This window comes from Ursus americanus, chromosome 2, assembly GCF_024610735.1.
Source record: "Ursus americanus isolate L20-20 chromosome 2, mUrsAme1.1.p, whole genome shotgun sequence".
NCBI lineage: Eukaryota > Metazoa > Chordata > Mammalia > Carnivora > Ursidae > Ursus > Ursus americanus.
Window position 1 is genome coordinate 88,014,015 of NC_142128.1, and position 22,846 is coordinate 88,036,860.

The window sequence follows — 22,846 nt, forward strand, 5'->3', positions numbered from 1 at the left end:
AAAAAACGTTATGAATTTAGGGCTTGGGATGAAAGCAACTACTGTCAAAAATAACTTAAAAGTCTAAGAGTCTGAACTGGAATTAAATGATTACTTGATGAGGAGGATAACAGCAAGCCTGATAGGCAGAATTTGGTGGTTTTGAATGGAATATGCAAAGCACTTTAAAAAAAACTAACAAAAATACCAGAAAACAATAAAACAAATTCAGACTCTATGGAGAAAAGACATGAATTTCTGTTAGCTAAAACCCACTATTTATCGAACATATCACAGAGAATATTTTTAAAAATTTTATGACACTGCCACAAAATACCGTATTTAGAAAGCTAGCTCTGCCACCTAGTGCCACAGAACGTTAGAATACAATTGTTCCCAGGTGCTCAAGGAAAATATGTGAAGTGTTAACAACTCACAGCAATTACAATTTTACAATAACTACAATAATTTAAAACTGTAAAAATGGTATCCTCATTTTAGTCCACTTTCATCCGGACGTGAGGTAAGTTATGTATTTATTACAAGAATAATGAAGAATGTGGCTACAATTTATACCACCTTTTAGTGAACTTAACATAAATTTGGAGTTGTTTTGAGTTTTAATAAAATATTAGTATCCTCTTGTGAAATGCCCTGTTCACCCTCCTCTCTATAAATTCTGACCATCCTTGAAAAATCCGTGTTCCTTTTCTCTTGCTGCATTTATTATCCATGCCCTACAACAACTACCCAATTAACATATTTGGTTAATATTCGCTTTACATTATTCTTTTCTAAACAAAGTCTTACCATTCTCCACATGGTTGGCAGTGATATATTTCAAAAAGCAAAAAATTGGTATGTATTTTCCTACTTAATCCTGTAAGGCTTTCCCAATTACCTGCACAAGAGTCCAATATTTTGTAACTATCATACTTCACCATAATCTGATCTCTGCCTACTTATCCACTCAAATAAATAATATAATCCAGCTACTCTGAGAGAGGGAGGAAAGATATAAAAGGGAGGAAGATAGGAGGAATAAAGCAAAGGCAAAGAAAACAGGAACCCAACTGAAAAAACTGACATACTAATCAATAGGCCTTATTTTCCAGGGTTAATAGTAAATAAGGTGTCACAGGCAAACATTCACTCATAAACACTGCTGAATGGCTGGACTCAAAAAATAAAAACAAAAGTCGTAATTTCTTACCTTAGCAGTTTTAATATAGTGGCTCAAAACTTCTGCTCTAATTTTTAATGTCTGAGCATGAAGAATTTCTCTAACAACCCAAAAGCTTACCTGCAAATGAAAATGAAAAACAGTTGAATGGCAAGATTCTTTACTCCCTAGGATCCAACTCATGACAGGAGCTACTTGATGAACTACCTACAGCTGGTTAAAAACCGTACTTTCTCTTTCCAACTGGATACATACCCGATCTTCAGATGTTGCAAACACTTCATACATATATATATATATATGATATGTATGTGCAGAGACACAGATACAGATAATGTGTATCTGTGCTTACACACACACATAAAAACTATGATTTTTGATTTGTAAAAGCAAACAAATTTTGAAGGAAAAGAGCTAACAGAAGAATGCAATAAAACCAGTGTGATACAACAAGAACACTACACCAATACATATGATTTTGCTGTATTCTGAAACACTGTGGCAAAATTAGGTAAGATTTAAGAGCAGACATTATAAAATATGCTACTTATAGCACAGTTTTCCTGTGGCTGTGTAATCCCACATTGCCATTTATTTACATTAAGCATAATCATAAGTGTAAAGAATTCCAAGTGTTTCTTGGTATGAATAAAATGAAATAAAATGTCTTAAAGAGAAATATAAGTCATTCTAAAATTAAACTAAGATTGTATTTTAAAAATCATGTAATGCTTTCTCTAATTCAATAAACCGTTATTCACGATTTCTTTTAAAAAAACATTAAAAAATCATTCATCAGAAGGCAGACTAGATCTATCTATAACACTACTAAAATGCTCTATCTACTCTGATGAAAGTCGTTTGCTTACCATATGATATAATGTAACATACTTTTTAATTCATTTACTATGAAAAGAAAGTCAAAGCACTATCAGTTGGCTCAAACTTCTATAAATCTAAAAACAGGGTATATTAGTAAGAAATGACAGTGCAAAAGAGAGTGCCACTGCCTCACATTTCGTTCCCTGTTTTAGTCAGAAACATTTCAGATTTTGCTTACAACTTTCATCAATAAACTGCCAAAATATGCATATTTTGTATATATTTTACAAATGTACATATGTAAATATAAAATGTATATATTTTACAAAACCATCCTCATTATTTGTTACTATATTTGGGCTACTAATGGCAATAATTATCCCTGATTCTGATAAAGTTTATTTCTAAAATATATCAAAAGCTATACTTGATGATACTTGTTGATCAACAACCATAGCAAATATCACCTGTGAACTCAATCTAAACTGCATGATCACTGACTTTATTAAATTTGAGACAAATTTTAAGACAAGATTTTGTCTTAAATACAATCAAGATTTTAAAACATGGCCAAAAAGTTTGTCATTCTTTTCACTGAAAGTTGGGGTGTATGTCATCTGTCATATTACCTGGACAGGCTTGTGACTGCTTTGATGAACAGAAGATTAACAAAACTGATGCACTTTCAGGACAAGGTCATAAAAGAACACACAGCCCCTGCCTCTATTGCTGGAACATTCTGTCTGAGATTCCTGAACTACCACGTAAGAAGTCCAACAACTACCTGAGGCCATCATGCTGGAAAGGCTAAGTGTAGGTGCTCCCCAGATGACAGTCCCAGCTAAAGCCAATCACACCTGAGAATACTGATCCAGAACGACCAAAACTAAGATACAGTTCAATGAAATTACTGGGAAAAAATATGTTGGCCATTGAGACAAATAGATAAAGTAATTTTTAAGGAAAAGAAAATGTAATTATCATCAGACTTTTCAACAGCAACACTGTCAGGAAAAAAACATGGAGTAATGTAATATCAAGGAAAGAAAATTTTATACAGAGGATAGGAAAATTTGTCAGCATGGAAGAATGCAGGCACTACTGTTCTAATGAGCCCTTCCTGAGTACTGTAACAGAGAACAAACTTCAGGCAACCAAAATGCCTAGAGAAACACAAATGTAAGGATGGTACCTTTTCATAGAACTAAGACTAAAGGAGAGTTAAAAGAGAGTACATTATATAATGCCTATGTGCTCGGACAATATATAGTACAATTATAAAAAACAGAACATCTGCAAAACATCCATAGCAATAACAACATTATTTGTATTAGTATTATTATTCTGAGTCTGTTATTTTGTTATGTAGGATAAAGAAAATGAGTATATGATAGGGTATTGTATCATGTCCTGTGTTCCTTGAAAACCAGAATTCTGGGTGTGGAAGAAAGAACGTGTGGATGTAATACAGAAAAGCTGGAAGTAAAACTATGGTCCTGAATCTGAATTAGAAGTATCAATATGAACTTATGAGACGCTTTATCTTTAAATAGTTGTATGTGTATGATACACAGATATCCTAGCTATCTCTGCTGAAAAAGGCACAGAAATTGTCATTCCGATAGCAATGAGCATTTCTAGCATCCACATCCACTTCCCCCAGTAAGAAACCAGGACTTATTAAAAAAATGTCGATTCCAGGTGAGGGATAGGTAATGGACAAAATGAACCTGAAACATCTTTGTATAGCAGATGGCAAGGAAACTATTCAAGACTACTAGGGTTATGACAAAGGATGTAAATGCCAACTTGAAAAGACTTCCACTGGCCAAAGATTGAACAATATTAGTTTCAATAAAGATAATAACTGCAACAGGTCGAAACACATCGTATGCATTTAAATTTATGAGTTCATAATGGTATTAAAAAACTACTTGGTCACTATTAGAGGAAGACAGACCACCAATTCATTATCTTCAAAATTATTAAATAAAGGGAAAGAATCAAACATTTATCCTTCCTTGCTTATAGGAAATGAACCTCTGGGCAAGCAAATACCAGAAGAGGGAAAAAGTCTCTTTATAAAAGCATTTCAAGGGGTGCCTGGGTGGCTCAGTTGGTTAATTATCTGCCTTCGGCTCGGGTCATGGTCCTGGGGTCCTAGGATCAAGCCCTGCATCAAGCCTGCATCGGGCTCCCTGATCAGCGAAGGGTCTGCTTCTCCCTCTTCCTCTGCCCCTCTTCCCTCCCCACTCGTGCTTGCTCTTTCTCAAATAAATAAACGCTTTAAAAAAAAATAATGGTGCACATAGATTCCTTCTAAAAGACTCTAACTTCTTTCATAATTTGCTTTTTTTTTTTTTTTGCTATTTTCTCCTATGTCCCTACTAGGAGAAATTAATAGAGTAATGGAGAAACTAAGTAAGATTATAGGATCAATTGTAATTTGGAATAAGGATAAATGTGACATCCTTGACTCTGACAACTTTTTGGTTTATTTAAGAATAATATGGTTAAAATCTAAAGTCAAATTTGTGAATATTATGACAATGTGTTTGTATAGCAAAAATATTACTGTGATGAAAAATTCTGACCAACTCAGAAAAATTTTGAGTATACAACTGTATATACCTTGAATATAAAATTCAGTTAAAGACATGCTTGCCCTATATCCCTATTTTAATGGTTTAATCTAATTTTTAAAAACTTTGATCTGGGGCACCTGGCTGGTGCAGTCATTAAGCGTCTGCCTTCGGCTCAGGGCGTAATCCCAGCGTTCTGGGATCGAGCCCCACATCAGGCTCCTTTGCTGAAAGCCTGCTTCTTCCTTTCTCACTCCCCCTGCTTGTGCTCCCTCTCTCCCTGGCTGTCTCTCTCTCTGTGTCAAATAAATAAATAAAATCTTTAAAAATAAATAAATAAATAAAAATAAAAACTTTGATCCACTTCATTTTTGGGAATACAGTGAACCAAATAACCCGAGAAACTGTTTGCTACAAACTTCTAGAAATGCTGGGTTAAAGACAACAAACTCTTTTCTTAAAAAATAGTGTGGCTAATTTGAATGAAAGGATTTCCCCTAGAGGCAAAAAAAAAAAAAGGAGGAAACAAAGGCAAAGCAGTGGTTAAAAGAAAGGGCACTGTACCTGCCCAGAGAGGGTAGGGTTTCTTCTCAGTGATGTAGGGGCTCAGGATTTAATAATCCTCCCAAGACAAAATACATTAAGTTACCCATCTCTATTCTACCACCACTATGTCCATCTAAGGAATCTGCAAAGCGCTATAATCTTGGTGAAAATGTAGGCTAGAACAATTCACTTACTGGCAGGGGAAGACAAATACAGGAGATGGAGAAAAGTTTTTCATTAAGAATTTTTAACCAGCCCTTAAGTGGATTTCGAGTTTGAATTTTCACTATAGCAAAGAAAGTCTGGATGTTCCCAACCAAAACTTATGAAAAACTAAACTAAGCCATTATAGTTCTTCATACCAGCAAAAGCAAACAAAAGCATTTCAGAAGAGATATACCCTCCATCTAGGCAGCAGCAGAATTCCCACAGATAAGGCACAGATAAAGCTGAAATGAACATGAGCTCTCAATCAAAAATTACAAAATGCATAAGAAAACAAACCATTTTGTGTAAGATCAGCAGAAATAACAGAGAATTAGTACTCCAAGGTCTTTGGATAAAAACACAGAAATTATAAAATAAAATGCTGAAAATGATTTAAGAAATATTAAAAATGACACTAGTGTAAAAGCACACAGATTTGAAACAGATAGGACCCATCTATAAGAGAATTAGTGAGTTAAAATATAGATCTGAGGAAACCATGCCAATGGAGCATAAAGAAACAGATATAAAACATGAAAGGTTAGGATACAGGTACAAAAGAATATCAAGCCCCATTAAATTTCCAAGAGAAATTACAGAAGGAAAAAAATAGAGATCATACAGAGAGACAATGTTCGAAGAGATTGTAGCTGAAAATATTCCAGCATTGATGTGAAAAGTTGAACTACTTCTTAATGAAAATATATGGAGGAATGCCAGATTTCAGAAACTAAATTATCAAAACTTTATAAGCAACTCACATGATTAAATCTTCTTGTGAAGGCAACGGCATTTGGTGCAGAACTATATTTTTCTTTTTTATTCCATCCACAACTTGAAAGCTCCTGAAAAAATGAGTAAAAATAAATTCATGAAACAGCCCAGTTTTCTTGTTATATTAAGGGTTTCAAAACATAAAAGACAGTTGTGTCCTTTCCTAGAGCCATTTTATTTAACAGGAACATATCTAATACTATAACTGTTCAGTTAAATCACAAAAACAATTTCTACTAGTAGAATATAAGAGGGAAAATTACTTGTCTGTGAGAATATAGATAACTAGACTTACACTCTACAGGGAGATTGGCGGATTCTTCTCTGAAGAGATTTAAATCCCCAGACGAAGGATCTACAGATAATGCAAGTTGAGCTTCCTACAATGTATAGAGAAGCCTAGTAGTTGTCAAGCCCCATTCGGTTACTCAGAGCTTCCAATTAGCTTCCCAGTACCTCACTGTTTGAGCTGACAGCCAACCACCCAATATGTGACGAAATCTCTAGTAAGAGTTCTTGATAACCCCGCAGGGTATGTCAACAGAATTCACAGGGCTTGGGGCACCTGGGTGGCACAGTGGTTAAGCGTCTGCCTTCGGCTCAGGGCGTGATCCCAGCGATCTGGGATTGAGCCCCACATCAGGCTCTTCTGCTATGAGCCTGCTTCTTCCTCTCCCACTCCCCCTGCTTGTGTTCCCTCTCTCGCTGGCTGTCTCGATCTCTGTCGAATAAATAAATAAAATCTTTAAAAAAAAAAAAAAAGAATTCACAGGGCTTAATAAACTTGGACGTCAAAAATTAAATATTTATTTTATACCAACCTCTGGTAGGACATTCCTTTTAATTATAAATGTAGTGTACAGATTTCAGAAGAGTTAGCAATACATGTGACTTTGTCACTGATGAAATATTTTCATATCACATTACAGTTGGTAGATAGACCAAAAATATCATTTATAGTCATCACTAGTTTGAAATTACGAGCTCATCATCTCTGGATCTTAATGTGTTAATAAAGAAGCACATAAATATTGCTAAGTGACAGTTACAAAAATACGTTGGTAAGTGTATTTTAATAGAATTCATTTCCTTTGATTTTAAAGAGGGGTTCAGCTCCGCAGGCTTTGTTTAGGTGCCACAGGGACCCAAGGTTCAAAACAGGTTAAGAACCCTGCTATAATGCAATCACCACCACCAGAAAGAGACAATCTATCTGAGGAAATCTATCTAATCTGAGGAAATTGAGTTAGGGCAGGAAACAAACAAAACCAAAAGCACTGAGAAAAGAAAAAAAAATCATACAATTATTACTCTCAGATAGATGAGGATATTGCTCCCATTAGGCAAAAACAGGAGGATGTATTTAGAGAACAAAACAGAGCTTTTGGAAACGAAAAACATAGTAAGGGAGATTTTAAAAACCAACTTAGGAGTTGTGAGATAAAGGTGATAAAATCTTTTAAAAAATAAACTCAAAATAGGAGTCAAATATTATATTAATTAGAGTCCGTAAGAGTCCATTTCTGCATAAAAACATAAATTTTAAGGGAGAACAGAGAAAAACAACTTAGCAAAAAAAATTTTTTTAACGCCCCTAAGAACTTCAAGGACAAGGAAGGACCCGTCTCGTGCCCTTTATAATGGAGTAAATTTAAAAATCCCTCAAAATCAAGGCCTAGTATCAAAAAGTATAGAGCACAGAGACTAACAGATTATAAACCTGTAAGATTCAAAAACAAAACAAAATAAAAATAGATCACAGGCAGAAAAAAGAGATCAAAGGCATCGATACCTCAAAAGTAACACCGAAAGTCAAAGACAACTGAAACAATGTCTTCAAAATCCTAGAATTCTGGGTCCAACAAAAATATGAATTAAGTATGAAAATATACTGCAGAGATTTTCAGACATGAAAGCCTCAGAGAATTTGTCTTCTATGCACCTGTTCTCAGACAGCCAGCAGAGCATGTGGTTCCTCCAAACAAACCAGCAGGTTAAGAAAAAGGAAGACACGGGATCCAGGAAACTGAGTAACCAACACAGAAAGAAAATACTATGAATACCCAGATTAACAGTAAAGGGACATCCTGGGACACAACTGTGAGCACGGCTTAAGAACAACAGCTCAGATATTAACTAGCAAGAGGACAGAAATTCCAAGAGGGGTGCCTCTCAAAGATGAAGCAATATCTAAGAGTTTGAACACACGGAGAAGGCATTCACTATATTCACCACTGGCAGAAAAATTAGTGACCCGTAGCTCAAGGAAAACAAAAAAAATTTAAGTAAGTAATCATGGCTTGACTATAAAGAATAGTTGAGCCACGACTACTTATTCATGTCAAAATTATGACATAACTACATACGAGAAAGAAGGAAGTGAATTGTGTAAATGTCAGGGGAAGAAAAAATATAAGAGCATGAAATCATCTTCTACAGTATAGAGAATCAATAAACCATATCTAAAATTTTAAAAAATTATAAACGATAGGCATTTAGATACATTATTTGAAAACCGGACATAAATTCCTCCAAAGAGGAATAGCTAAGACACTGGATGGTTGTGCGACCCAAGGGTGGGGTTGGTGGAAATATGTGACTTCTTAAATGTGATGTATGCCTATCTTCCATAAAATTTAAAAATAGAAACAAAAAGAAAAGGACTATGTAGAAGACAAAGGGAACAGTTATTATGATGATAAAATACTCCAAAAACACAGGTACTGTTCCCTTGACTGGGGTGCTGTCAGTGAGTATTTGAAAAAAGTGGTAGATTCAAGATATTTTAGAGGCAGGCAGGACTTGGTCAAAACCTGGATCCACACGGTGCAAGCTAAGAATGAGGTATCCAGAGGTACTCATATTCCTTTTACTGGCTTGAGTAATTGAATGGAGACTACTGAGGGAAGAAAACAGCAACTACTGCTTCAACACGGTGGACGAGCAGTAAATGCTCTGAAGATATCAATTACTAACTCTTTTAAAACCTAAAGCTAGATTACAACCTTCAGATCTGAAATTACTGAAGGAAAATTTATAAAACAACAGAGGCAATGCCACAGTAAAAAAAATAATAATAACTGTTACTGAGCTTACATATTCATTTCACATTACCTCCCTGTACAGACAGAAAATAGTGACAGACATTACATGAATGTAAAAATGACATGATAACTATATTAAAAACATCCAACTTCTAGAAAATATTTTTGTTCTAAAAATATAAATATAACTGTATTAATATATATTCGTAACTATATAAAGATGGCATATTTCAGGACAAATTTCTAGAATTAAATCAATAAATACTGAAATTGTCTTTAACCAATTAATTTCATTTCCAAATTTATATTAATGCCATGATCAAAGTGTCTGTGTCAAATTGATGTTATACTTATCAAACTACTCAATGTAGCCATTTGATGGGGTTCAAACTTAATAATGAAGCTTTACATATGAAGTGAATCACTTCCTGTTAGAAGCCTACGCTCTAACTAATGAATATTCTTGCACCTTTTCTGACATTTCTGAACATTTCCTAAACATACAGTTCTAGAAGCAAAATCACTAGGTCAAAGAGGATGAACCTTTTCAAGGCTTTGATACCCGTCAAACTGCCCTCCTGAAATACTGAGTCATTTATACTACTACTACCAAGTGTCACTGTCCTCAAAGTCTTACTGAATATGGGTGTATTTATCCTCTTCCCACATTATCAGTGCTTTAATTTCCCCAACTGTAAGAATAATTATGTTTGTTAAAAGGGGAGAAAAGGGAGGGTGGGGCCATGAATCAACTATAAACCCACCACGGAGAGAAACTCTATGAAAACCCCTTCCCAATCTTCTTTATCTGCATTGGGGGCTGGTTTTTCTTTGTTTAAAGGAGCACATACTTCCACTGTCCTCTTTTGTGTGATTTAATCTTCTGGTTTTATGCTTTAAAAGGCCTTCTCAGCCTGAGAACAGCTGTTTTAACAGTAGCAGTAAGAGTTAACACTAACAAAGATTACTGTGGGCCAGGCACTAGTCTAAGTGCTTTATATATATCAACTCCTTTGAACCTATCTTCATCATTATTATAAATTATGATAAACAAGGAACCCAGATAAAATTACCAGTGAATTATGGCTTTTTTTTTTTTTTTTTAAGATTTTATTTATTTATTCAACAGAGATAGAGACAGCCAGCGAGAGAGGGAACACAGGCAGGGGGAGTGGGAGAGGAAGAAGCAGGCTCATAGCGGAGGAGCCTGATGTGGGGCTCGATCCCGTAACGCCGGGATCACGCCCTGAGCCGAAGGCAGACGCTTAACCGCTGTGCCACCCAGGCGCCCCATATGGCTTTTTTTTTTACACTAAAAACTTCCAAATGCTTTTCTGACTTCTCAAATAAAAAATGATAAAAATTGATAAAAATTTGGATAAAAAATTCATCTAATTCTTAGAATATTTCAACGTCATTAACTTAATGGAAAAATGGTTTGTCCCTTTAACAAAAGTCTCTTGGAAGCTGACAGAAAGGAGGTGGGGATGAATGAATCTTACGGTCACGTTAGTTGGAAGCAAATGGATGAAAATTCCACTGGAGCCCTCCATTTTAAAGAAATGTGTAATTAGAAAATGTGAAGACACAAGCAGGTTTTTTTTTTTTTTAAAACCTGTTAAGACAGTAGCTTCTGCTTCACAGAACATTTCCCCTTTCAGACGATGCTACATTACTCGCACATCTAATACAACAAGAAACTATAATGATGGACAACAGATTCGTGGTTCTAGGAGTTAAGGATGGTGGGGAGTGGTTCACTACAGAGGGCTAACTAACACAAGGGAGAGAGATCTCTGTGGTACTGCAATAATTCTGTATCTTGACTGAGGTGATAGTTAGCAAAACTACACACAGAAAAAAATGTTTCAGAACTATACAGGCACGTGTTATACAAATGTCCATTCCCTGGTTTTGCTACTGTACCATACTTATATAAGATGTAGCTTCTAGGGGAAACTGGGTGAAGGGTAAGTGGGACCTCTCTGCAGTATTTTTGCAACTTCCTATGAATCTATAGTATATATAGATTCATATATATAATCAAAATCTATAATCTGTACTATTTTTTGCAAGTTCCAGTGAATCTGTAATTACCTCAAAATAAAAAGTTAAACAACAATAATAAAAATCCATTTAATGACTTATGGAGCTGAAATGCACTGGGACTCCAGGAACTCAATTCACTACTTTCTTCTTAAACCCTGACAAGCATTTATATTAGCTAGCCTTAAAGGAATTTTACCCTGCCCCACCTCTACACCTCTCAACAGCCACTGACCTTCTCCATGAGAAAAAAGAAAATTGCTTTTCCCTTTGTCTCTGTCTCTTTTTGTCTCAGACTCCAGGATCTTCCTCCAAGAAACACTATAAACAATCTGAGAAATAAATTCTCCCACCAGTGATATCTCGCATTTGACAGCGTATCAGCCTAGTCAAGGGTTATTCTATACTAAAACATCTCCCATGAACACCAGAAAGTAAGCTTAGTGACTCAAAAGATGTCTTTTAAGAGTCTGATTTAAGAATAGGACTGATTTAAGTTAAGTACACTATGTAAGTAAGCCTCTATTTTAGCAAAGGCTTAATGAAGTACAATAGCCTTGACACCTCTTAAAACTTGTTCAAATGGATTAAATTTACAATTCTAAAATCTGGCAATAAAAAGAAATCTAACAGCAACTCACAGATATAAAGGCAATTTTTAAATGGTCATTGAAAGTACATCTGAAAGAATATTCATGGGCTCATTCTGAGCCATGAAACTGTGCAGCCCGATTTTCCACTGACTTTATTTCGGAAGCACGTGGGGAGCAAACACCACAACTGATAACCACCTACCCTATGAAAGATTTACTGAATTTCACAGGAGCCACAGCTTCTCTTATGTCTCTTGTAGGTTTGTTCTGTAAAGTCAAATTCTTGCTCTAAATTTCATCTTGTAGGTTCCAACACTCTTAAAAGGACTGCTCTAAGGGTGATGTTGTAGGGATACCTAAAGATAGAAGAAGAGAAAAGGCCAATATAGACCAGCATGTAGACAGAGATTGAGAGAAGAAAAGAAAAAGTGATGGAATCTATAAAAGACTGTGGGTGGGGGGCATCCTCACAAGAAGAAGACAGGTTTGTTTGTTTTTTTTATATATAACTGAAATATAGCTGACACACAGAAGAAGATAATTATTGCCAAGGTACTCTTACGCTCAAAAAATGCAAAGCTTTAAAGGGATATAGTATCTCCATTAGCGTTCAGCCTATGTATTAGAAAGAAGTCTCAGCTACAGATGATGTGCTCATTATGATTCCTGTATTTTTAATCAATAGAATGAAGTTTTGAAACTATAAAACTGTGGTATCTTAAATCAAAAATATCACTTCTCTTTTCTCATGTATTCACATCCTCTGTTCCCCCTCCACCCTGCTCCCGACACATTAAAGCTGCCCCTAGAAAGAGAGCAGAGATGAAGGCAGGAGCTATCTGCTGCTGCCACTGACGCCATGATACTCCTACTCTCCTACTCAACAATGTTCCTCTTTACTTCTCTGGTTTTATTCTAAGTCTAACCTTACTACATATTAAGGAAATTCATGTGATAAGCAGCAATGATACAACATACAAAACAGTTTGCTCCTTGCTTCTAACAGAAAATTCCAAGACTTTCATGTCTTCTTTGTTTTCTTCAAATCTCTCACCATATTCATGAATTATTTACATTTTAATTCTAATGCAAATGATAATTTTCATTAAAACAAACACAGAATTATGGTATTCCTGATTTTGGAACTTTGGATATTGCCACGATTCTAGTCTCTGCATACACAAAACTGTTAGCATACAGTAAGGTCTTTGACATACTGTCAGAAATATCTCAATTTTAAGTGTTTCAGAAATGTTTAAGTAAGAGTCAGAATTACCTATTATGAACTTTTCCTCATTTCACCAGCATTCTTCCTCAATCTCTAGTGTATTCCGGTTACACCCGAGGGCCTTATCTGTCCTTTGTATATAGTGTCTGTTTATTGATACAATCTAAATGACTTACTGACCTGACTTACTAGAACTTATAATAAAGTGCGAAACTTTCTTCTTTGAATGTCATACATGAGAGGGACCTTCAGTCAGAGTCAGATACTTTATGAACACTTGAGAACCTCCCAAGAGAGGCAAACATTATCCAGTGTAATGACTACAGTACAGATTTCAAGCACAGTTCACCCTTTAAGAATTATCAAAAGCACCAGAGAATTGCGATTAGAAAGAAAATCTGACTGCAAGTAAACTTTGTCGTAACACATCCTGTGTTGAGTAATATAATACTCATTCTGAAGAGAAACCCCACTGATGTAATAAACATGGCAATGTCATCAGAAGAAATATAAGCTTTATAGAACATGAGAGAATTCATAATAGACAAAACCCAAAAACCCATGAATGTAATACACCTTCAGAACAGTCATTGCTTCCTCAACATGAAAGAACTCACACCAGAGGGAAGCCCTATAAATATGCCAAGAGCATTCTAAAAGAAAACAAACCTTCAAGATGAAAAGAGAAATCACACCAAGAAAATCCGTATGTATAAGAAATATGGAAACACCTTAACAAGAGCTGAGATTCAACTAAGTACCAGAAAATTCACACTAGAAATTAGTGAATGTACAGAATCCTTAATCTGCCCTTACTAAGTACTATTTAATACTATTTAATACTAAGTATTAAATAATTCATACTAGGGAAAAAACCTGAAAATGTTCTTACTTGTGGGTGGGGAAAAAACCCAAAACTCCTGTTTCCCTAGAAAGAACGCTATTTTATAAGAGTCACATTCTTGGACTAGTAACAGACTTCTGCGGAAATGATCCCAAACATGATAAACAATGGGAGATGAAGTGCCTGTAGGCCATACAGCATCAAGCTTTGGAACGGCCACTTACCAAACTCAAATACTGAGCAGGTATTATTCTAGGCGCTAGAGACACATCAGGGACACATGTGCTTTCAGACAAAACTTTCTGCCCTTGTGGAATTTATGTTCTAGTGAGAGGGTAACACCCCCCAATCTATAAGAGCATGACTCATGACCACCACTCAACCCTTATCACCTCCTTAAGACTGCTGCAGTTTTGATCAAAATTATATTTATTACTGACTGAGAACTACCCTTAACTACTACTCCTACTCTGAAGTCACCAATAAAAATAATCCTACTTCCAGGAATTTCTGAAGACCTAGAAGGTATTTTAAAGACCCAATAGTCCAAAATCCTTTACTTCATAGATTCGGTAATTTTTTAAAAAGGCCAAAGATATGAAACAGATTCTATTAATGGCACAATCTATAAATGGCAAAGCTGAAAAGAACTACAAGTCTTCTGGCTCCCTGCTTTTATGTTTTGCCACTAAAAATTCTCTTTTTGGATTCAAAGGACTTTAAAATAAATTTTAAAATAAGTGAAATTAAGTAATTAAAAACATTTTTTTTAAAGATTTTATTTATTTATTTGAGAGAGAGAGACAGCCAGCGAGAGAGGGAACACAAGCAGGGGGAGTGGGAGAGGAAGAAGCAGGGTCCCAGTGGAGCAGGGAGCCCGATGCGGGGCTCGATCCCATAACGCCGGGATCACGCCCTGAGCCGAAGGCAGACGCTTAACGACCGAGCCACCCAGGCGCCCCAGTAATTAAAAATTTTTGAGCACCCATTCAGAGCTGTGAATTTTAGACACTGATTAAAAAAGAAAAAAGTAAGAGGCAGCAAAATCCATGGCAATTTGTGCCCCAAACTGGTTTAAACAAAAGGGGGGGGGAGGTAAGCAGCCCCAGGGAAGTAAGAGCTGTAAGGACACATTAACAGTGGTTGAATATGAATGATAAAACTGCTACCGTTTTCCTTCTTTGTGATCACTATACCGGCCGCTTCGGCAACCGTTTCATTGTGCGCTCTCCCCACCACTACGAGTTGGCTGCTTACTGAGAGGGACAGAAGAGCGAAAAGCCGGCTTTCGTGTGAGAGGGATCACCATCCGCAGCAGCTTCCAATTTGGCCATGCTGCTTGGACCAGTGGGGAAGTGAAGAGTCTTAGGGTTTCGGTAGCACCAGCCGTGGGAACATGAGAGCAAAGTGTTCAGATGGAGAGGGATCCGTCGCTACAGAGATGAGCAGCTACGCTGAGATCTGTCTCAGGCCCAATAATCGTGCACAGACACTAAGGATTTGCTCACACTTCTAGAGCCAGTGAGCTGCAGCCTTATAAAAACACGGTACTCTTTTAATAAATATCGTTCAGAGTTGACAGAGACGGGAAGGAGAGAAAAGTTACTGAGGAAGTAAAACCATTAGGAGAACGGGGAAATAGGATGGAGAGAGATGAGAGAAGTATGGCTCCAAGGGTTCTGAATGGTAATAACGGACAGATGGTGCACATCACGCAGACAGGGAACCTTTAAAAATGAGACTGCAGCACACCTTTTTTCTATATAGTTATATTCCTACTAAATAGTTTTTTTATATCACTGATGAACTTTCCTGTAACATTAAATTCTTTTCATTGGTAAGCATGTTTTCCATTCTTCTGACCACAAAACAAAAAAACTAAGAAACAAAGTACCAAAATCTGCTTTTGTCTTCTTTCAATCTGAGGTAACGTCAAGTGTGAGACGGGGCTGGCGAAAAACCAGACTTGGCATTTGTTTGATTCAGATCTGCTCTTAAAGATGTGACTTTATTTAGCCAGTATTCTACTGATGACTAACGACAGTCCCTGCACCATAAAAAATGTTTGTGCCACTTCCAAGATAAGGGAGATGGTTTCTGCGGTGAAATAAAAGGCTTGGAATTCCCCCACCCCCAGCCACTCTGAGCGCCTTGTGACGTTGTAGGTAAGCGGCCTGACCCTGAGAAAATGGCTGCACTTCACACGGTTCCCCTTTCTTCCTACAAGTTAAGAACAAGTTTAGGCAGAACCAGTTTGGCTAAATTCTACTTAACACAAAGACTTGGGAACACAGAATTCCACAAACTGGTAGGAATTACAGGGTCTACTTAGGGAACTGAATTAATGAGAGATGTGTATTTTTGTAAGTTCCAGGTGACTTAAAAATTGCCTCTATTATAGAAAATCGAGAGACTGGGGTGATCATCAACCTGCACGGAATCACCAAACCATATGGCTGGATTCAGAATCCATATTCTTTCAAGTTCAAATTTCGTACAGATTTTATTTTAGAAAACTTGAATTACCACCTGAAATAAAGTTACATATGGATATATACATGTTAATAGTGAGTTTTGAGTAATAGTTTTAGTGAATAACTAAAGAGCTTTTAAAATCTTATAAAGTACATATACATTTTTTAAGAAGTTTTACATAAAGTTATAGAGAGAGACGTGAACATTGACATGAGGGGCAAAAACATCAAGATAAATTTATTAGATTCAGGGATAATCACTCGCTTTTCATCATATGTGAGGTTAAATTTTGATTTAACAAAAGAATTCATTCTTTAGTGAAGCTAATAACTACATAACGAGGTAAACACCATTTATGCTAGTAAGACTAACACATTAGACTGACATCATGGCTTAATCTTTTAATATGTCAACAGGAAGAGTTTTGACATGATAAACAACATCTGTACAAACATTTCAGAAAACTGGCAGTCTTTAATAAACTCAAAGACAGTCATGCTCCACAGCTCAGTAATTAAAGCACTGGAGTGCCCAGATTACCATCAGTGCTGCTCAGCAATGCCCAACATAAAAAGCAAGCTAAAGACGACTAAACAACAGGATGCTATTTACATAAAAAATCTAAACCTGCAATAGCATATATATATTGCTAAGAGATACCAACACTTAAAGAAATATAGCTCAATGCACAGGAATGATACAGATCAATACTGGATAGTGGCCACCTTGGTGGGATGAGGGCAGAGGGTGAACATGGGAAAATGCATGGTGGCTTCAACAGTACTGGTTAGGTGGGTCCACAGGGGTTCATCTTATTAGCCTTTATGCCTTATGGTAGGTCTTGAATATCTCAATTCATAATAAATTAGAAAACATTTTTCTGCCAGATGACAAAATTCTGTTTATACTGCCAGATTTCAAGTAATCTTGATGATTATACGAGACTAACACGTAACAAGAATATTTTTGTGCTACATCACATCTTCTAATAGCGATACTCCTTCAATTTTTGAAAACATTCTCTCACTGAACAAATATTTACTCAACACTACATTCATTTTCTCATTCTAACTACTGAACCCCACTACATGCCAGACAGATAAAATAAAAGAAGCAAAATTATCAGTCTCCGCCCTCATGTAGCTTAAAACCTAGTGGAAGCAGCAAGCAATTAATCAAATAAGTACATGATTAGTAACACTTTACACCTCATCACTCCTTCCTTCTTAAAAATACTTCCTTCAAGTGGCTCATTGAATTCTGAGCTAATAACCTGACTTTCCTCCTTTTGTTGTTGCTTTTCCATCTCTTTTGCTAGTTCCACCTACACACTAACTAGCACCTTCTCCCCATCTGTATTCACTTTCTTGGTAACTTCACCCACACCTGAAATATCTCCCCAGTGACCTCTCTCAAAATACATTTGAAACCTGGACAAATACTATAGTTACATATTACCTAACTCAGCATTCTAGCAAACATGAAAACCCAAACATGTCCAAACCCAAACTCCTGTTTTTTCCTCCACATCTGCTGCTCTGGCCTTTCTCTACAGGGCAGTATTGCACATAATATTCTATACAAATGGCAGCCCCAGGAGTTGTGAACACAATAATAATAACTTTCCATCAAGAGAGTATCAACTACATCCTTCTGGTGTCAAACCAAAAACCCTGGCATCATCCTTGACTCCTCCTGTACAGTGTCTGACAACTTCTAACCACCTCTTCCACGCCCATCCTGACCGAGCCACACTGTCTCTCACACCTGATTCAGTCCCTGGTACCAGCCCCCACCCCCAAGTCCGCAGTCAGAAGTGACTTAAGAGCTACTTAAAATCTCAGTCAGAAACTGCCACTCCTCTCCTTGAAATCCACTAAGAGCTTCCCATCTTTTTCAGAGTAATGATCTACAAGGCCCTGGATGACATCTAGCCCTCACTCTACCTCCCTCCCTCACTATAGCTCACTGGCCTTCGCCCTGGCTATCCTCTGCCTGGAACATTCTTCCCCCAAACACCCATGATTTGCTCTCTCACTTCCTTCAGGTCTTCGCTCAGATGGCCCTTTCCCAGGGATGGCTTCCTGAACCCACCCCAGCTGCAATCGAAACTCCCACCGCCCTCACAGTCTGCTCTCTTCTGGCTGCTTTATGGTTTTCATGACACAATGTCTAGCTCACCTTACTCAAAGGTAAGATCCACCAGGGCAGGAATGTTAGTCTGTTCGCTGCTGTACTCCAGCTACTACATGGTGCCTGGCATGTAACAGACACTCGGCAAATACTTGCTCAATCACAAAACATCAATGTAAACTTGCAACTGACAAGCCCAGTGAAGAAGCAGAGAGTGCTAGCAGAACCTGCAGGAAGGTAAGAAAAGCTGACCGGAGAAAGTCAAACTTGATCTGAGAATTGGAGGATGAATAGGAGTTAATTAGGATGTACACAGGCTTGGTGGTGACAGGGACTAAAAGGCCAGTGTAGCTAGACCAGAAACTAAGAGGAGATTTGTAGACCACATTAGGATAGCTTGTCTTTATCCTCTGAGCAACAGAAAGCCACTGAAGTGTTTTAAGAAGAGGGATCATATGAGCAGATTTAGATGTTTGAAAACATTACCATGGGTGCTAGAGAGGAGTTTAGAAGGGCCAGCGGATGCAGGTAGATCAGTGAGAGGGTACACAGTTGAGATAAAACGGTATCCTGAATTGGGGTGTTGGGATAGAGAGAGATGGGATAGATAAGATAATTAGGATGTTAAAAAAAAAAAATCAATGCGATTGGTATTAAGTTAGATAAGGGAGTGGGGCCAAAGGAATTTTAAGGTTTACTTCCAAATTTCACAAAGTAGTGTTAGATGTCCCAGGAAGATAAAAATTTCCATACTGACTTGAATTCTAAGTCTTCAATAATCATGATCTAGAACTTCAATGTCCAGAGCTCCTAGTCACAAATGGCTATTGAGCACCTAAAATGTGGCTACTCTAAATAAAGATGTGTCGTAACTGTATAATACACACTGCATTTTGAAGTCTTAGTAGAGAAGAAAATAATTTGGACTACCTCAATAATTTTATACTGATTAAAAGCTGAAGTAATATTTTAGATGTTGTAGGTTAACTAAAATTATTAAAATTAATTTCAAACTAAAATTATTACAATTAATTTCATGTTTCATTTTACTTCATAATGTGGCTACTAGGAAATGTAAAGTTACATAAGAGGCTTACACTGTATTTCCCTTGGATAGCACTAATCTCATAGGAAATAGCAATACGGCCATTGCCATTTATTCAAAAGGAAAAAATATATCAAAGGATAAGGTGACTGAATTTCAGGGTAAAGAAAATATAATTTTTGTGAAGAATTTAGTTTGTTTTGTCCAGGGATGTGAAGAAATTAATATTTCAGTTTTTGTCATTTATTTTTTTTAAGATTTTGAGAGAGCGTGAATGCGCACGCTTGAGCATGTGCAAGCATTCGCGCACGCGCACACACACAGGGGAGGGGCAGAGGGAGAGGAAGCCTCAGACTCCCCCACGGAGCAGACAGCCCGATGTGGGGCTCCATTCAAGGACCCTGGGATCATGACCTGAGCTGAAGGCCCACCCTTAACAAACTGAGCCACCCAGGAGCCCAGTTTTTGTCATTTACAAACAAAAGCCATTTTCTTTTTCTGCTTCATGTGTAGAATACATTGCTTCTATCACTAGTCTAATAGTTCTACTGAGAGAATCATCATGGTATGGAGTGAATGTTAAGAAAAGACAGAACTGTGGAAATGAAGGGACTCAGAGATCATTTGGGCCCACCCCTTCATTTTTTAAGTGACAAACTTGAGATACTAAGACATTAAGTAACTTACTTGAAAGTCACAAGACTAATACTGTCTATACCAGCTAAGACTCCTTATAATAATTACAGTGTTCAGGGCCACTGCATACTTGTATATACAACAAATATACTATATTTTGTTAAAAGAACTAAAAAAAATACCTTATGGTACTGAATATTGGTATTATCGATACCAATATATTTCTTTAAAAATTTTATTATAGAGAGAGAGTATGTCTGCTTTGTGTGTGCGAGTGGGCAGAGGGGCGGAGGAGGGGGCGGGAGGGAGAGAGAGAATCTCAAGCACACTCTACGCTGAGCGCGGAGCCCAAGGCAGGGCTCGATCTCATGACCCTGAGATCATGACCTGAGCTGAAACCAAGAGCCGGATGCTTAACCAACTAAACCATCCAGGTGCCCCACCACTTACTTAGTTTTGGGGTACAAAATCATACTTATATTCTTACTTGGTAAGAGTGGAAAAAGCATCAGTTTTTAGTCTGAAACCAATTCCCACACTTAGCTGTGCAACAAAGACAACTGTCATTCTGTTTTCTCATCAGTAAAATAGACACTACCACACTCAGGTTCACACACACACACACACACACACACACACACACACACACAGTGTAATAAATGGCTTCCGGTAGGTAGAGGCGTAATAAGTAAAACATGCCTTCCGTATCTTCCCTCTTCTCTCCAAAATGTTAACTGTCATATTATAAAGTCATAAATAAAGATGTAAGGGAAAAAACTGCTGGAGTGAGTTGCGAAACCCAGTTTCTTATTCCCACTGTGCTACGAAAAAGCTTCCAAGCCTTGGGTAAATCATTCAGCCTTAGCCTGTTCACCCCTCAGAAGAGTGCTGAAGCCTAATCAACCAAAATGATTCAAACAAGCCTACCTATGACTCAGTGATGTTTATCTACGACTGCTACGTGAGTTTGTGAGGCCTGAATATTATATGGACAGTCACATCAGAAGCTTTAAACATTTATACATTAATATGAACCTGACATTTCTAAAAGTTCTTGATTTGGGATACTGTTAATGACCATTCTGTATATTTAAAAGGAAAGTTCTTAAAACTACTCACATCTGGTTGAATGGCTTTAAATACTGGAACATCCATTAACGTTATCTGACCCTGAAATAAAAGGTAAAAAATGACAATGTCTCCTTGGGAATTCTACGACATGACATACATTCTAAATTAAAATTATATTCTATACTAAAATACACTGAATACTCAAATTTTTACTAGAAAAACTAGCAATTTTACCAGGGATTACAGAAAATGAAAATTTGCTCTTATACCCTTATTAAATGATTATTTCAAATTATCTTATGCCTATTCATACTTTCTTATGAAATAAATGAGGTAAAGTTATAAAACAAAACAAAAATAATTTTTAAAATTTGGACATAGTCATACATTAAATCAAAATCAAAACCAAAAATCAGATCTACTGGTTCATGGAGCAGTATTATGGTGATTGTTAAATCATATTTCCTCAAATAGAAATATAAAATCTGATGTTAATAAAAAAGTTTTCTTCCCCATTTATAAAAATCAACAACACTTATACTAGTGGCAACTCATGTCTAAGGACTGCACATGGGTTGGCTCCACAGCTCAGGGGTCAGGGCACTGGTCTTGTAGGGACTGCACATAGCTGTGGACCTATCTCAGCCTCTCTTAAGGCTACAGCTGTAAAACAAGACCCAATAATATACCAAAGAATAATATGCTGTGACTGAACACAGTTTACTCCTGGAATGCGAGAGTGGTTCAACAACAGGAACTCAATATACGCTGTTAACAAGTTAAAGGAGAAAGAGAACTTAAGCAAACATTTATATCAGTTAAGAAATAAGTTTTTCTAGGTATCTTTCAGGATATTGCAATAATGCCTTTAAATTTCACTTTTCCGGTTTTTAATTTACAAAAATGTAAAAATACTTCTTATATAATAAAACACAGTTGGTTGGCTTGGAGAGGTGGTACAGGTAGGGGGCAAAAGCAATTACCATAAAGTGAAGTCCTCACATTTTTCTCCCTAATGTGGTGTTTTTCATTTGTTTGTTTGGAGTAGAGTTGACACACGATGTGATGTTACGTTCAAGTGGTAAGTACTTACTTCTGATTTGCTACGTAGAAGGTGTTAGGTAGGAAAGCTGCTCTGAACCTCTCCCCAGCTCTTCCTCCCTTCCCCACTTCATCCCTCTGCTTGCTCCGCGGCTGTGCCACTCGCTCCGTCAATTCCCACATCCAGTTTTTTTTAACCACCTCCTTCTGCACCTTGGCTCAATAGCATCAATGTGTAAGTTATGTGCAAACGCTGGAGGAAGGGGGGGTGGGAAGCTTACCGCATATTCTTCTGGTGTAACCTTAAGAACATCAAATACTACAGCATCAAAGCTCTTCTTCAGTTCGGACCCTTTGTCACTTAATGATTCGGAACTGCTACTTTTCTGTTAAATTGAAAGAAAATGCAGCCGTTTTAATACTGTCTCACAGTTGATGTCATAGAAAGTCGACTGGCATTAAACACTGAGGAAAGTGAAAACAGTGGGTCAACAAACGCTGCAGAAAAACTGGGGACAACGTGCTGCTGAGCTGGAGGAGCGCTGGCTACGGGTGAGGCAACTGAAAATCTAACCTACTTCTAGGTTCCTGAGTCAT

At 37.0% G+C, this 22,846-nt stretch overlaps 1 protein-coding gene across 4 annotated transcripts in view; it reads right to left on the reverse strand.

The window, feature by feature from the left end:
* RALGPS2 (Ral GEF with PH domain and SH3 binding motif 2) overlaps nucleotides 1-22,846 on the reverse strand; it is a 163,372-nt gene that overhangs the window by 90,980 nt on the left and 49,546 nt on the right. For all 4 annotated transcript variants that reach the window (XM_045811292.2, XM_045811289.2, XM_045811290.2 and 1 more), the window contains exons 3-6: nucleotides 22,531-22,635; nucleotides 21,257-21,307; nucleotides 6,081-6,164; nucleotides 1,193-1,282 (exon numbers count right to left, since the gene is read on the reverse strand). In XM_045811292.2, coding sequence (XP_045667248.1) covers nucleotides 1,193-1,282; nucleotides 6,081-6,164; nucleotides 21,257-21,307; nucleotides 22,531-22,635 — 330 coding nt within the window. The remainder of the gene's footprint in view (nucleotides 1-1,192; nucleotides 1,283-6,080; nucleotides 6,165-21,256; nucleotides 21,308-22,530; nucleotides 22,636-22,846) is intronic.